Below are 12,777 nucleotides of genomic sequence, written 5' to 3'. Positions count from 1 at the left end.
TTTGTTCTTTGAGTATTGTTCAACACCTCCAAATTTGAAAATTATAGGTATTATTTTCTTTCAATTTATTATTCAACATTGATTCACTCATCTTTGTTAAAATTTTTTGAATTGTTTTCTTTATTGATTTATTCATCTAACTTTTACTTGGTGTCGTTTTCCATCTACCTGTATTGATCATCTCTTCCAAGTATTAATTTAGGTAATTAATTATGATATCTAATTTTTTTATAAATTTATCTTTTTAGTCATTTTAGTTTGTTTCAGCTATAGCTCTTTCTCCCTGATTCTCTTATTATTTTTTATAAATTTCGATAGAATAATGATTAAACTTTTTTTTAATGTGAATATCTTTCGAAATTGATTATCTGAGTATGATTCTGTAAATTTAGATTTATATATGTTTAACATTATTCTCTTATTTTCACTTAATCAATTTTTCATTTTATATATACAACAAATATTTTATTTAACTATTGGTTGATTAATCTTAGTCATTATTTATGATTTTTATACTATACAGTTAAAGAATTACCATAAAGTTAGTCATTTTAAATTTTCATTTTCCTGTACGATAACGTATGGGCTGACATCCTAGTATATATAATTACATATTAAAGGTAAAGTTTGTAGATAATAGATATGATGCAAAATTATATATACACTTTATGATACAGCTAACAATTATATGTTTTCAAACAACATTGTTGAAACCAAATAAAATATAATCATGTGAAAATTTTAAATAATATGTTCTTAGACCATCTACAATGTATTTATCTATTATTTTATAATATAGAATAAGTCTAAATTAGAAAATGGTTTTCTCCAATGTGAAAGTTTATATCTGACTATAAAATAGAGGTAGTGTTAAAGATATTTAAAATCACTATATTTAAGAGAAGAAATATAGTTCAAGTCTAAATATCCAAAACGATTATCCAACTACAAACCATCATTATACAGTCTCAAATACCTCTTTGAAAACAACATTTAAGTGTTTTATTATGGCATTTTTCGTCTTTATCTGTAATTAACACCTTTAATTCTTTTCTGGTTGTGACTCGAGAGAAGGCAACATAAAGCTGTCCATGTGTGAAAACCGGTGTAATTAACACCTTTAATTCTTTTCCGTCTTTAAAAGTTTAGAGTTTAGATGAAATTTCTACTATGATGAAGTCAAAGAAGATATTGCGGTAATTTTAGAATCAAATACATGTAAGAAAGCAATTATCGCATTTAGGATTCTCCCTAATTTTTGGATGCGATTTGAGAAGACGACAATGAAAAAAGTAGAGATGAGTTCAAATAAGAATGCAAATTCAAGAATATAGAAAAAACAATAGAGTCATATTTCACTATATTTTCTTAGATATATATATATATATATATTAGTATTACCTTAATTATCAATTTATGATATTGATGTGACCATAATTTTACATAGGATTTCTGAAAAAATTATTATCTTATTAATTTATCGAAATAAGTCATTTTTTACATCGGTTCAGTTCGGGATTGGTAGAATTTATTAATTTATAGCGAGTATTAATTTATTGAGTATTAATTTATAGAGGTTTACTTCTGTTTTTTTTTTTTACTGGGGCTGGCCCAAAGTTTTTTTTTTCCTTTTCTCGACAACCCATTTTAATTCTTGTTTTGGTTTGGTTAAGATTTTAATAACCGAAAAAACCGACCCGAAAACCCTAGAAAACCGACCCAAATCGACCCGTTTACCGAATTCGCCGGCCTAGTTCACTGCAACAGAAAGGAAGTAATTGTATAATTTTTTCGAGTTAAAAGAAAATCTTTTAATTGAGACGATTTCTCGTAATTATCATCCAGCATGGCATCATCATCCATTCTCATCCCTCCGATTCTGTCCCGTCGTAACCTCCTCCTGTCCACCACCATCGCCACCGTATCTCCTCCACCACCTTCCCCTGGGCCTGACATCACAATCACCGATCGCGTCTTCCTAGACTTCTCCCTCTGTCCCACCTACTTCCGCTCAGATCCCTACGCCACACTCTCCTCCACCACTACTTGCTCCGATTCAACTCCCCTCGGCCGCGTCGTTCTCGGATTATACGGCCGTCACGTCCCTTTCACCGTCCCCACTTTCAAACGCATGTGTACCTCTTCTTCGACCTCTTACAAAAACACTCCAGTTCACAAAATCTTCCCTGGTCAGTACTTTCTCGCCGGAAGACAAGGGGAAGGACGGCGATATTCGGCGGAGGTTGGATCTTTACTCAGAGATTTGCCTCGGAACACTGACGTTGTTAATTCCAAGGCTTTTTCCCTCCCACACGCTCGTGCTGGTGTTGTCTCTCTTTGCTTATCTGAGAATGATGACGATGATGAAACCAGACTCGATCCTGATTATAGGAATGTTGAATTCTTAATCACTACTGGTCCTGGACCGTGTCCGCAGCTCGACGGCGGTAACATTGTCTTCGGAACTGTGCTTCAAGGTTAACTTTTTTTTTTTTGGTATGAAATCTTTGTAATGTAAAGGAATTGAGTTGTGATTTTGGGGAGTACATGCATGTTTTCTCTCTTGCAGGGTTAGATGTGGTGACGAGTATATCTTCCATTCCCACTTATAAGCCGTCGGACAACATTCGACAGTTTAATGATTTTGCAGAGTTTCTTGGAGACGAGAGAGCTCAAAACGCTAGATCCTTGTGGAATAGACCTCTTAAGGCGGTTTACATTAGTGGCTGTGGAGAGCTCAAGGTCACTAATCCTTCACTCTCTCCAACTCTGCCTTAAAAATTTGTATATTACAACATGTGTTGTGTTTATAGTCACCCTCTATACAATCTATGAATCTGCTTCTAATACTCTCTTACTTAAACTCTGCCTTACTAGTATATATAATATATGTGGCAACCATTTTAATACAATTCTACTCTCAAGTCCTTTTGCTGCTTGCTAAAAGATTAAGAAAACATTGAGGTTGTGGTTGTTTGACTTTGTCCTCTAGGTTTGTAATCATCTGATGAGAAAGTGATTTAGGTTGGACAAACCACCGTATTCAACGAGGGTAGAGAAACGATTCAGCTTTTTTTTAGCAGAATTCTTTCTACTTGTGAGACAAAACAGAATTAAAATTGTTAGCTATGAGGGGCAACAATGTGCCCTTATACTACTAAGTGGAGGTTGCAGAGCTGACATATTCTACTGGAACATGTTTGCCAACTCATGAGTATGCCCCCTGCGCTTAGCAGATTGTGAAGCCGTAGTGAGTCTAGGTTAGCCACAAGATTTGCAGGGAAGAAACACAAAAAGTGGATCCAGGCGTGAGAGTGTTTCAAACCTCCGCCTATTCCAGACGAAATTTCATCGGGTTTTAATTTTCTCAAAGCATGTTAAGATGACCCTTAGTCATTAATGGTGGTGGACATCTCGGGTAAGCGCGTGCTCATCTTCTTTGCTGTGGATGTTGTTGCAGTACCTTTTTTCCCAGAGATAGTTATGTTCGGTTACATGGCTTTCCTAGCTCCATGTATGGTTTCAAATCGTTATCGTATATTCTACGCCACTTTTGGATTGAATTGTTTCGGTTCTTGAATCTTTGGTCTAGTATCGCATTTCACCCGGAATCTAGTTTTTAAACTCGTGGATAAATGATATGCTTATTTTGGCATTGCACCGAGTATTGGTAAACTTCGTCCGTTCGTCGTGTACCATTTTCTTCTAATCTGAATCACTGATAACTGATATATTGTCTATCGTCGAACAAGGGTTCAACACACAAATTGGAAAAAAAAAAACATTGGCATTGCCATCCGCATGTTAAGTAATAAAATGCTATCCAACTATTATTATATCAACAACAAATTTTTTAAATTGTCAAATGGAACTTTAAATATTTACATTTGCTAAAATATTAATTATTCGATGGATTGAAATGTGTGCGTGACATAATCATTACCGCAAAAGGTTGTGAACCGCAAAAGAAGAATCCATCGCGGCCTTAGCCGAAGAAGGCGGCGAACGAGGCAGCCTAGCCGAGAAGTTGCGGAGAGGGAAGCGGTTGATATTGTCACCTTCGTCTCCTTTATCAAAGTTAAGCGCATAGCTCGACGGGTCGTAATGAAAGTCTGCAGTATGACGTCGGATGTGCTTCCCGTGGCCGCCAACGCCGCTTACACCACCGCCCATCCGGTGGATCAGACTCCGGCACTTTTCATGCGACTTGGACAACGTCCGAGTGAGTCGTGGAGATTTGGTCTTCATTCCACCACCACGTGGGCTTTGAGTAGATTTCTCCATCGCGGCGGAGGGAGTTGTCGGAGATGAAGGCATGTCGACGGGGACGTCGTGGTGGTGATTGGTCGTACGAAAACATCCGGCGATGCAAAACCTTGATTTGAGTTTCTTTTTAAGAGACAAGTGGCTCACTGATTCGCTTCCCATTTTTAACAAAAGCAATGCTTTTGAGAAGTTTGTTGTTTTGATTGAGAAGGAATATACAAGAATGCAAATGAAAGAAAACAAAAACGCGAAAAAAAAAAAAGAAAAGCAAAACAGTGATCGCAAAATATTTGGCTGATTTATTGAAATGAACTGTTAAAACCAAAACTTCGGAGGAGAAGTTGAAAAATTATACTATTTTTAGGAGTATTTTAAATTTCCAATTAAAATGGGGTTCAATTTTGTTTCCAGTTGGATATTAAATTAGTCTTTTGACTTGGTGATCAAAGCGGACTTATTTAGGGTAATTAAATATTATTTATAGTGATTTACCAAATTAGTTAAGGTTATAAAAGGTAAATAAAAGAAATGTTTGACTGATTATGAAGATGAGTAACGGAGTACTGTACAGCTAAAACATTTAGAGGACTTAATAAAAATTATAAGCGGGTTAAAAAATATAGTAGTGGATTACCAATTTACTAGATACAATAATTAAAGATGCCATCAGAAATTAGTAAATATGATACTATGTCTAGTAAAATTAGTGTTTAGTTCTAGGCGACCGCACATACGGCGTCTATACAGTGTACAATGGTTTTAAATCACTGTACCAGATTTTTAGTTATGCGTTTAGCGGGGTGTATTCAAACCATGATTTTAGAGAATTTGATGGGATTTAGAAAATTTAGAATTTTGATAGATTTTAGGGAAGTTCATATGATTTTCTGTAAAATTCTTTCAAATCCCACCTAAAACCATGAGATTTGGATTTCTGTATTTTTAACTAAACAAATCCTCCAAAATCCTCCAGAATCCTAAAAATTATTAAAATCCTAATCCACAAAACTGTTTTGAATAACAGTGGATTTTAAAGTAGATTTTTAAATCATCAGTTCAATAACAATGGATTTTGATAGACTTTTTAAAATCCATGATTGAATAACATAGAATTTGTAAATTTCACACAAATTACTTAAAATGTCAAGTTGAATACACCCCCCTTAATAAATATGATTTGGGCTAATACGGTTGTGTGTACGGTGCTTTTTTTTTTTTTGGTGAAAGAGAGGGGAAATTCCCCAAGTTTTATTAAAAAACAGAAAACAAATTACAACCGAACACGACGCGAGGTCCCAAACCCAACAAGATGCTCTAAAACAATCGAATTCACCACATCCGGTGGAGACTCAAAAATATGCAAACCTAAAGACAGAGAAAAAGCATAGTTGGCTAAACCGTCGGCGAGACGATTCGCTTCCCTATACACGTGAGAAATGCCGACTATCCAGTCCCTTGATAAAAAGCCGTAGCACAATCGTACTAGGAATGATAATGGATGAGAATCATTAATTCCAGTATTAAGAAACTCAACCACTATCTGTGAGTCTACCTCCAACTCCACTCTCGTCGCTCTCTTCTCCCAGGCTATGCATAATCCATAATATACTCCCCATAACTCAGCCATAGGTGCAGTACAGATACCAATATTTAGAGCAAAACCCCCATACCAGTTCCCCTCTCCATCCCGTAGTACTCCTCCCGCTGTCGCTAAACCTGGATTTCCGTGTGATGCTCCATCAGTGTTAAGCTTAAACCATCCCTCAGTCGGTAAGCTCCATTTGATCAGCCTATCTTCTCGCACCACACTCTGATCACCACTATGCAGTACTGAGTTTGCGAGAGAAACTTTAGTAGCATAGTCCTTCAAGAAACGTACTCTATCGCGGCATTTGATATTTGAACCGAAGACATTTCCACAACGCATTTCAAACCCCACCATGCGCTGATAGCAAAGGGTGTGGACCACTCGGCTCCACTAACATCCGAGTGTTATCCCAAGTTAACATATAACCATTCCAAGATCGAGATCTCAAAGAACCTATGTACCTTCATTGTAGCCCCAAGTCTGTGCCAAACTCCTGTCATGGCTGGACAATCACGCAGTATATGTATTATCATCTCATTCCCACTTTTACAGACCTGACAGAGTCCCGAGTCACACAAATGTCTCCTGTGTCTTTCCATATTGGTCATCAGCACCTGATTCGCCACTAACCATAAGAAAATTTTCACACGTTCAGGTGCTACAACTCGCCAGATGCGATCAAAAAACTGTTGCATCCTCTGTTTCGGGACCCGATCCTGTATTAAGAACTGATATGCAGAGTTCACCGTGAATTTACCATCCGAGCACTCTCCCCATGCTATCCTATCCGTAGCCCCTGTTACATTATCCAGCACCCTAGCGGCTAATTGTTATCGCGTGTTTGCTGACACAAAAGGTGTGATGCGTGTTAAATCCCAGCCGATACCATCAATCCATAACTCATGTACCCGAAGTTCACCATAGCCATCCGGAAGTGGTGTTGTAACTGACTCTTGGAGGGGAGAATCAGAGAGCCACTTATCTGACCAGAAATTGATTTGTCGTCCATTACCAAGAACCCAACATAAACCAGGAAACACCACCTCTCTCAATCCAGTCCCAATACTTCTCCATGTTGAAGACCAATGTCCCTTTGAGGTCAACTAAGCCAGATTCTGAGTATCGCCAACTCGATACTTGCTTCTTAGTAAAACTGCCCATAAACTATCCTTCTCCTTTAATAGTCTCCATCCCAGCTTAGCTATGAGAGCTTTATTCATTGGTTTTTCCTGTCGAATCCCCAGCTCACCCTCCTGCTTCGGTAAACACACCCTATCCCAAGCAAGAAGATGTTGCCTCTTCTTCTCAGTTGAGCTTCCCCATAGAAAGTCTCTTGATATTTTATCTAGCCTCTCAAGCGTGTGTTGTGGTAGAGATATTGTGCTCATTGTGTGAACTGGTATGGATGACAACACTGCCTTTGTCAACGTAACCTGTCCAGCCAAACTTAAGAACCTTCCTTTCCAGCCCGATAACCTTGAGGACATTTTTTCCAACACATCTCCAAAGGTCTCCTTATTAATTCGTTTGTGTAGAACTGGCATCCCCAAATATTTTCCCAAATCTCTAGTGGACTTAATACCACTCTTCACTGAAATATATGCTGCCAAGTCCCGATGAACATTATCCGAGAAGAAGATTTTAGATTTTTCGAGACTGACTTTTTGGCATGATGCGTGACAAAATTTCTCTAGAACTCGTTGTATTGTCTTCACCTGTGCGACTGATGCCTCCGCGAACAGGATGAGATCATCCGCGAAGCAAACATGAGATAGCTTCGGGCCTCCTCTCGACAAAGCAATGGGTTTCCACTCTTTCCCAGCAACAGACAACTCAATCTGGTGGCACAACCGTTCTAGACACAAGACAAACAAGTAAGGGGACAGTGGATCGCCTTGACGAAGCCCTCTCTCTGGAGAAAACGGTTATGTCTTCTCACCATTCCACAGAAGGGTCATGGAAGGACCTGTGACACACTGCATTATCCAATTGACCCAATTCACTGGCAACCCTACAACCCGAAGTGTTTCTTCAAGAAAGTCCCACTTGATACGGTCATAAGCTTTCTCTAAATCCAACTTTAACAGCATCCATCCCTTTTTTCCTTTCTTTCTCCTCATTGAATGAACTGCCTCTTGCCCCACTACTATATTGTCAGTGCTCAGCCTACCTGGGATGAAGCTAGATTGTGCAGGTCCAATTAGCTTTGGCATCAGTTTCTTCAATCGCAACACCATAGTCTTCGTAATTGTCTTGAACAGTACATTACAAAGACTAATAGGGCGGAATTGCATTATTCTCTCTGGTTTTGTCACTTTAGCAATCAGTACTAAGAGCACATCATTTGTTCCACTTGGTAGCACATTGGACTCAAAGAAATTCAATACAAATATTATCATTGATTCACCAACAACGTCCCAACAGTCTTGGTAAAATATTGGCTGGTACCCATCTGGCCCCGGTGCCTTATACTTTCCCATACTCTGAATCGCTTGTTGAACTTCTAAACAAGAGAAGGGTTTAGTTAAAGACGTCAGATCATCCCTTGTTATACCCGCAAAACCAACTCCCAGTAGTTGCTCTCCACCCACAGAAACATCCTCCATAGAGTATAGCTTCTTATAATACTCAACTGCAAGGCTCTACAACTTCGTGGAGTTTGAAATCCATACCCCTTCATTGTTCTTTAGCATCTCAATTCTGTTCCTTCTCCTCCTGATAATAGTTGTGTATGGAAGAATTTTGAATTACGATCTCCCATCGTTATCCATTTCTCACGAGATTTTTGGAACCATAACACTTCTTCTTGCTCCAAAACCACGTCCAGCTCTTTCATTAATAACACTTCCTTAGTAAGTAACTCATCAGTTTGAATGATATCCAACAAATCCTGAGTAGCTTTAATCTCCATCAACAACTGATCCTTTCTTTTACTTATATCACCAAAGATTTCCCGATTCCACTGTTTTAGTTTCACCTGTAAACCCTCAAGCGCCTCAGGAGTGGTCAGATTATTTTGCCAAGAATTTACCAACAATTATTTGAAGCCCGTATGATTCAGCCAAGCCGCCTCAAATCTAAACGGTCTTCGTCTCGGATCACCTTTCATTTATGGGTTCAGTTGCAGGTATAATGGTGCATGATCAGAAGCTAGTATTTGAAGGTGAGTCACAACAGCCTCCTGATACTTCAAACGTGTCTCGGCACAACACAATACCCTATCCAACCTCTTTGCAACATAAGTACTTTCCATATTTCTTCGCCTCCATGTGTACTTGTTACCTTTAAAACCCATATCAATCAGTGTAAGCTCATTGATCCATTCACCAAAGGCTAGCGAATATGTCGATAGACGACCATTGCCACCAGTCCTCTCATCAAGCCTAATGATGTGTTGAAATCCCCACCAACTATCAACGGATCATTAACTCCTTCAATCTCCTGTTTCAACTGCCCCCACAATCCACTTCTCCGACTTACAGAAGGTGCAGCATATACCACTATTAAGTGTATTCTATCGTCTCCATTAACCACCAACGCATGTATAAACTGATCCGATGAGCTAATTATGGTGACATCTCCCACTTCAGTCATCCATAACAGCCATAAGCCTCCACTCTGCCCTATTGCATCCACCCGAAACGAATTTGCAAAGCCCAAACGCTGACAAATACGGTTCGCACGATCCCCTGCTGCATGCGTTTCAAACAGAGCCAGTATGTCCGTCTTCTATCGTTTGAGCATGTAACGAATTGATCTTCGAAAGTTGGGTTTATTCGCCCCCCGGCAATTCCACATAATACAATCCATTAAAATTGTGCAGATAGTCACTAGAACCACCGGGGAAACCCATCACGCCGTTAGCAGAGCCGCCCCCATCTCCGGCGGAGCTCCCTGCAACGTCTCTTCCATCTGTTCAGACCTCTCCATCGTATCCAGTCGAGATCTCCCCTCTTCTGTCTCGCATCCTGGAATCGACAAAGTCTTCGCCATTCCATCTCGTGTATTCACAAACACACCACGTGACCAACACACACTATCATCTTTGACCCTGAGTCGCTTCCCAGATGACACTAATTCAGTCTGCTTCTGTATCGGGCCAAAAATAAGGCTCTTGTGTGCCGAATTTGTTTATTCTGCTTTCCCTTTGGCCCATTAACGACACCCTTGTGAAGTTCACCATTTCTTTTCTCCATACCACTCTCCTTAGGCCCACCTTTGCCCTTACTATTCGAGCCCATTGAGCCTAATGCAAAAACCGCTTTTACTTGGTTCCCATTTTTCCCTCCACGCAAAATATTCAAATTATCTTCATTTTCCTTATTCTGGTCCGTTGATATAGCAACTTCCATTATCTCTGGAGATATCATATCATCTGCAAGATTCCCGAAACTATTCGTAATCTCAATATTCGCAACCGCCTGATTTTGTGGGATTTCCCGAAGATTCTGTCCAGATTCAGCATCCCCACTCCCAGCAGAGAACACCACTTTCATCGTCGGTGCGGCTGACCGTCGCCGGGATCCCCGCACCAGTGTATACCCATCATCTTGTGAATTCTGTTGTGTCCCATTACCCTGGACACTGTTTCTCAACTGCTCACCATGCGCAACCATGTTCCCCGATGAAGTCGTGCCTTGCTTCGCCGTTACTCCATCTGCCTCATGCACCTCCACCCTCTGCCGAGAACATTGACTCGCTTGGTGACCAAAAATTCCACAAACTGGACATATGTTTTGTAATCCTTCATAAGCCACAAAGTATCGATCCCCATTAATCTGGATTGTCCCCTTCAAAGGTTTCCTCAAATTCAACTCCACACAAACGCGAGCAAAACGTGCCTGTTCGAGATTTAACGTCGTTAAATCCACTTTGACTGGTCTACCCAATCCTTTCGCTATGCACATCAAGATCGCGCGATGGTAAAAGTTCACCGGGATATTCGACAACCGTATCCAAACCGGCGTGGTAACAATATCATCTGTCGCCGGATCAAACTCTGGGTCCCATGCTTGCACCATAAGATAACTACCATACACCCTCCATGGACCTCCTGTGAGCGCTGTCATGTATTCCTCCTCCATCTCAAACCTTACCATGAAAAAGTTACGTGGAAGATCTATCACATACATAGCCCCCTTTGGCTTCCACAACTCCCTTAGCCGTTTCGACAACTCCGCAATCGAAATGTTTCGACCTAACACTTTCACGATCATGCAATTCTTCCACAAACTATTCATCACCTCCAGCACCTCCTTCTCAATGGTAACAACCGGTTCTCCATCCTCTCCTTCCGGAAACTCCAGCCGAACCTTCCCCTCTACAAACTCATCGTCCATCACCAGTTCCGGTCTGAGTCTCCCTCCTGTCCCACTTCCCTTCACCTTCCCAACCAACAAAGCCCCAGGATCCGGAGGGTCTCCTGATGGCTCCACCCTTCCTCCGATATCGACCATAGTCGCGTCCTCCTGCCCTATATTCGCCATTACAGAGCCCTAATGAGTCTTTTGTAGTTTCTCTGACAATGGCTTTAAGGAAATAATGATCTTAAAAAGGTACATTTCCTCATCTTCTTCATTGTACCTAAAAGATCAGAGGGTTTTAGTCTTAAGATTAGGATTTTGATGGGACAGTACTTAAATCCTCGTATGGGAGTCCATAAAAACTAGAGACCCACTTCCAAAAATGCCTATATATTATATACATGCACAGACATGCTGACATGCATTTATTTTTGGATGAAGATAGCCCTTTAATCATTGTTCCATAATTTCATTCACTGCGAAAACTTAGCTAGTCGTGTACTATTTGGTGGAAAATAATATCTTTATGAGCTCTGAGCTCAATTCATAAGTCAAACAAACTCATGTNAGCCGAACCTTCCCCTCTACAAACTCATCGTCCATCACTAGTTCCAGTCTGAGTCTCCCTCCTGTCCCACTCCCCTTCACCTTCCCAACCCACAAGGCCCCAGGATCCGGAGGATCTCCTGGCGGCTCCACCCTTCCTCCGATATCGACCATAGTCGCGTCCTCCTGCCCTAAATTCGCCATCTCTTCTAAATAAGCTTTGTGTGTACGGTGCTTATACGGGTGTATATGCGGTGAATGTATATAAGGGATGTTGTTTTGGTTCATTAAATAAAACATGAACTAGGAGATATCCCAAGCACATATCAAACATTTTCTAGAAAAATTATAATATAATAATAAAAGTTATTGTTAGATTTGTTTTAAAAATTTATTTTGTTTCAGACAATATTTACTTTTAATATTGTAATTGTTTGATAAATGTACATATATCTTTTTAAATACTCATTATTTTAGAATATTATAGTATTTTAATTTGTTTGATTTATAATACCATTTTATTTTGTTTGTTGTATTTATATCATTATTTTGTGAAATATTTTAAAGTATTAACTTTATATTCTAATTGTGAGCAAATAAAATTTATTAATTTATCAAACACATAAGTTTAGTTTTACCAATCTTTCCATGTGGAACATTAAAACACATATTTTTTTCATAGATTGAGTAATATATCTTCGTTTTAAAAATTTTAAATCAGAACATATTTTAAAAAAAAATCTACAGATTTATTTATCATATGTAGATATGATAATTCAAAGCAATTTGTAAATGACATAAAAGAAAGATGATATGAGAATCATAATTTAAAATCTTAATAAAATCTTTTAAATATAGTTATTAAAATAATAATTTGAATAATTAGATACAAAATCTTACTTTTTAAAATTCTAATTGGTTCACAATTTTTTTTAAATTAAATTAGTAATTTTTGTTCATAATTAATTAGTGAGAGAAATTGTTTTTCGGAAATTAATGATTATTTAATTTTTTATTAGTTTAATACTAAAATTATATTTTTACCCTTATTTAAAAATTAAACATCTAAGTGTA

General features: G+C 38.7%; 2 protein-coding genes across 2 annotated transcripts; one reads left to right on the top strand and one right to left on the bottom strand.

The window, feature by feature from the left end:
- On the top strand, positions 1,794 to 2,912 carry LOC104732501 (peptidyl-prolyl cis-trans isomerase CYP28, chloroplastic-like). The gene is made up of 2 exons (XM_010452047.2): positions 1,794 to 2,477; positions 2,570 to 2,912. Exons 1-2 carry the CDS (start codon positions 1,847 to 1,849, stop codon positions 2,776 to 2,778), a joined length of 840 nt encoding a protein of 279 aa, XP_010450349.1. The 5' UTR covers positions 1,794 to 1,846; the 3' UTR covers positions 2,779 to 2,912.
- LOC104732499 lies at positions 3,932 to 4,450 on the bottom strand. The gene has a single exon (XM_010452046.1). The coding sequence runs from the start codon at positions 4,426 to 4,428 to the stop codon at positions 3,940 to 3,942; it is 489 nt and encodes a 162-aa protein (XP_010450348.1). The 5' UTR covers positions 4,429 to 4,450; the 3' UTR covers positions 3,932 to 3,939.

The sequence above is a fragment of the Camelina sativa genome, chromosome 12 (assembly GCF_000633955.1).
Source record: "Camelina sativa cultivar DH55 chromosome 12, Cs, whole genome shotgun sequence".
Lineage (NCBI taxonomy): Eukaryota > Viridiplantae > Streptophyta > Magnoliopsida > Brassicales > Brassicaceae > Camelina > Camelina sativa.
Note: the sequence above shows the minus strand (reverse complement) of the source record. Positions and strands in the feature narration are given on the sequence as shown.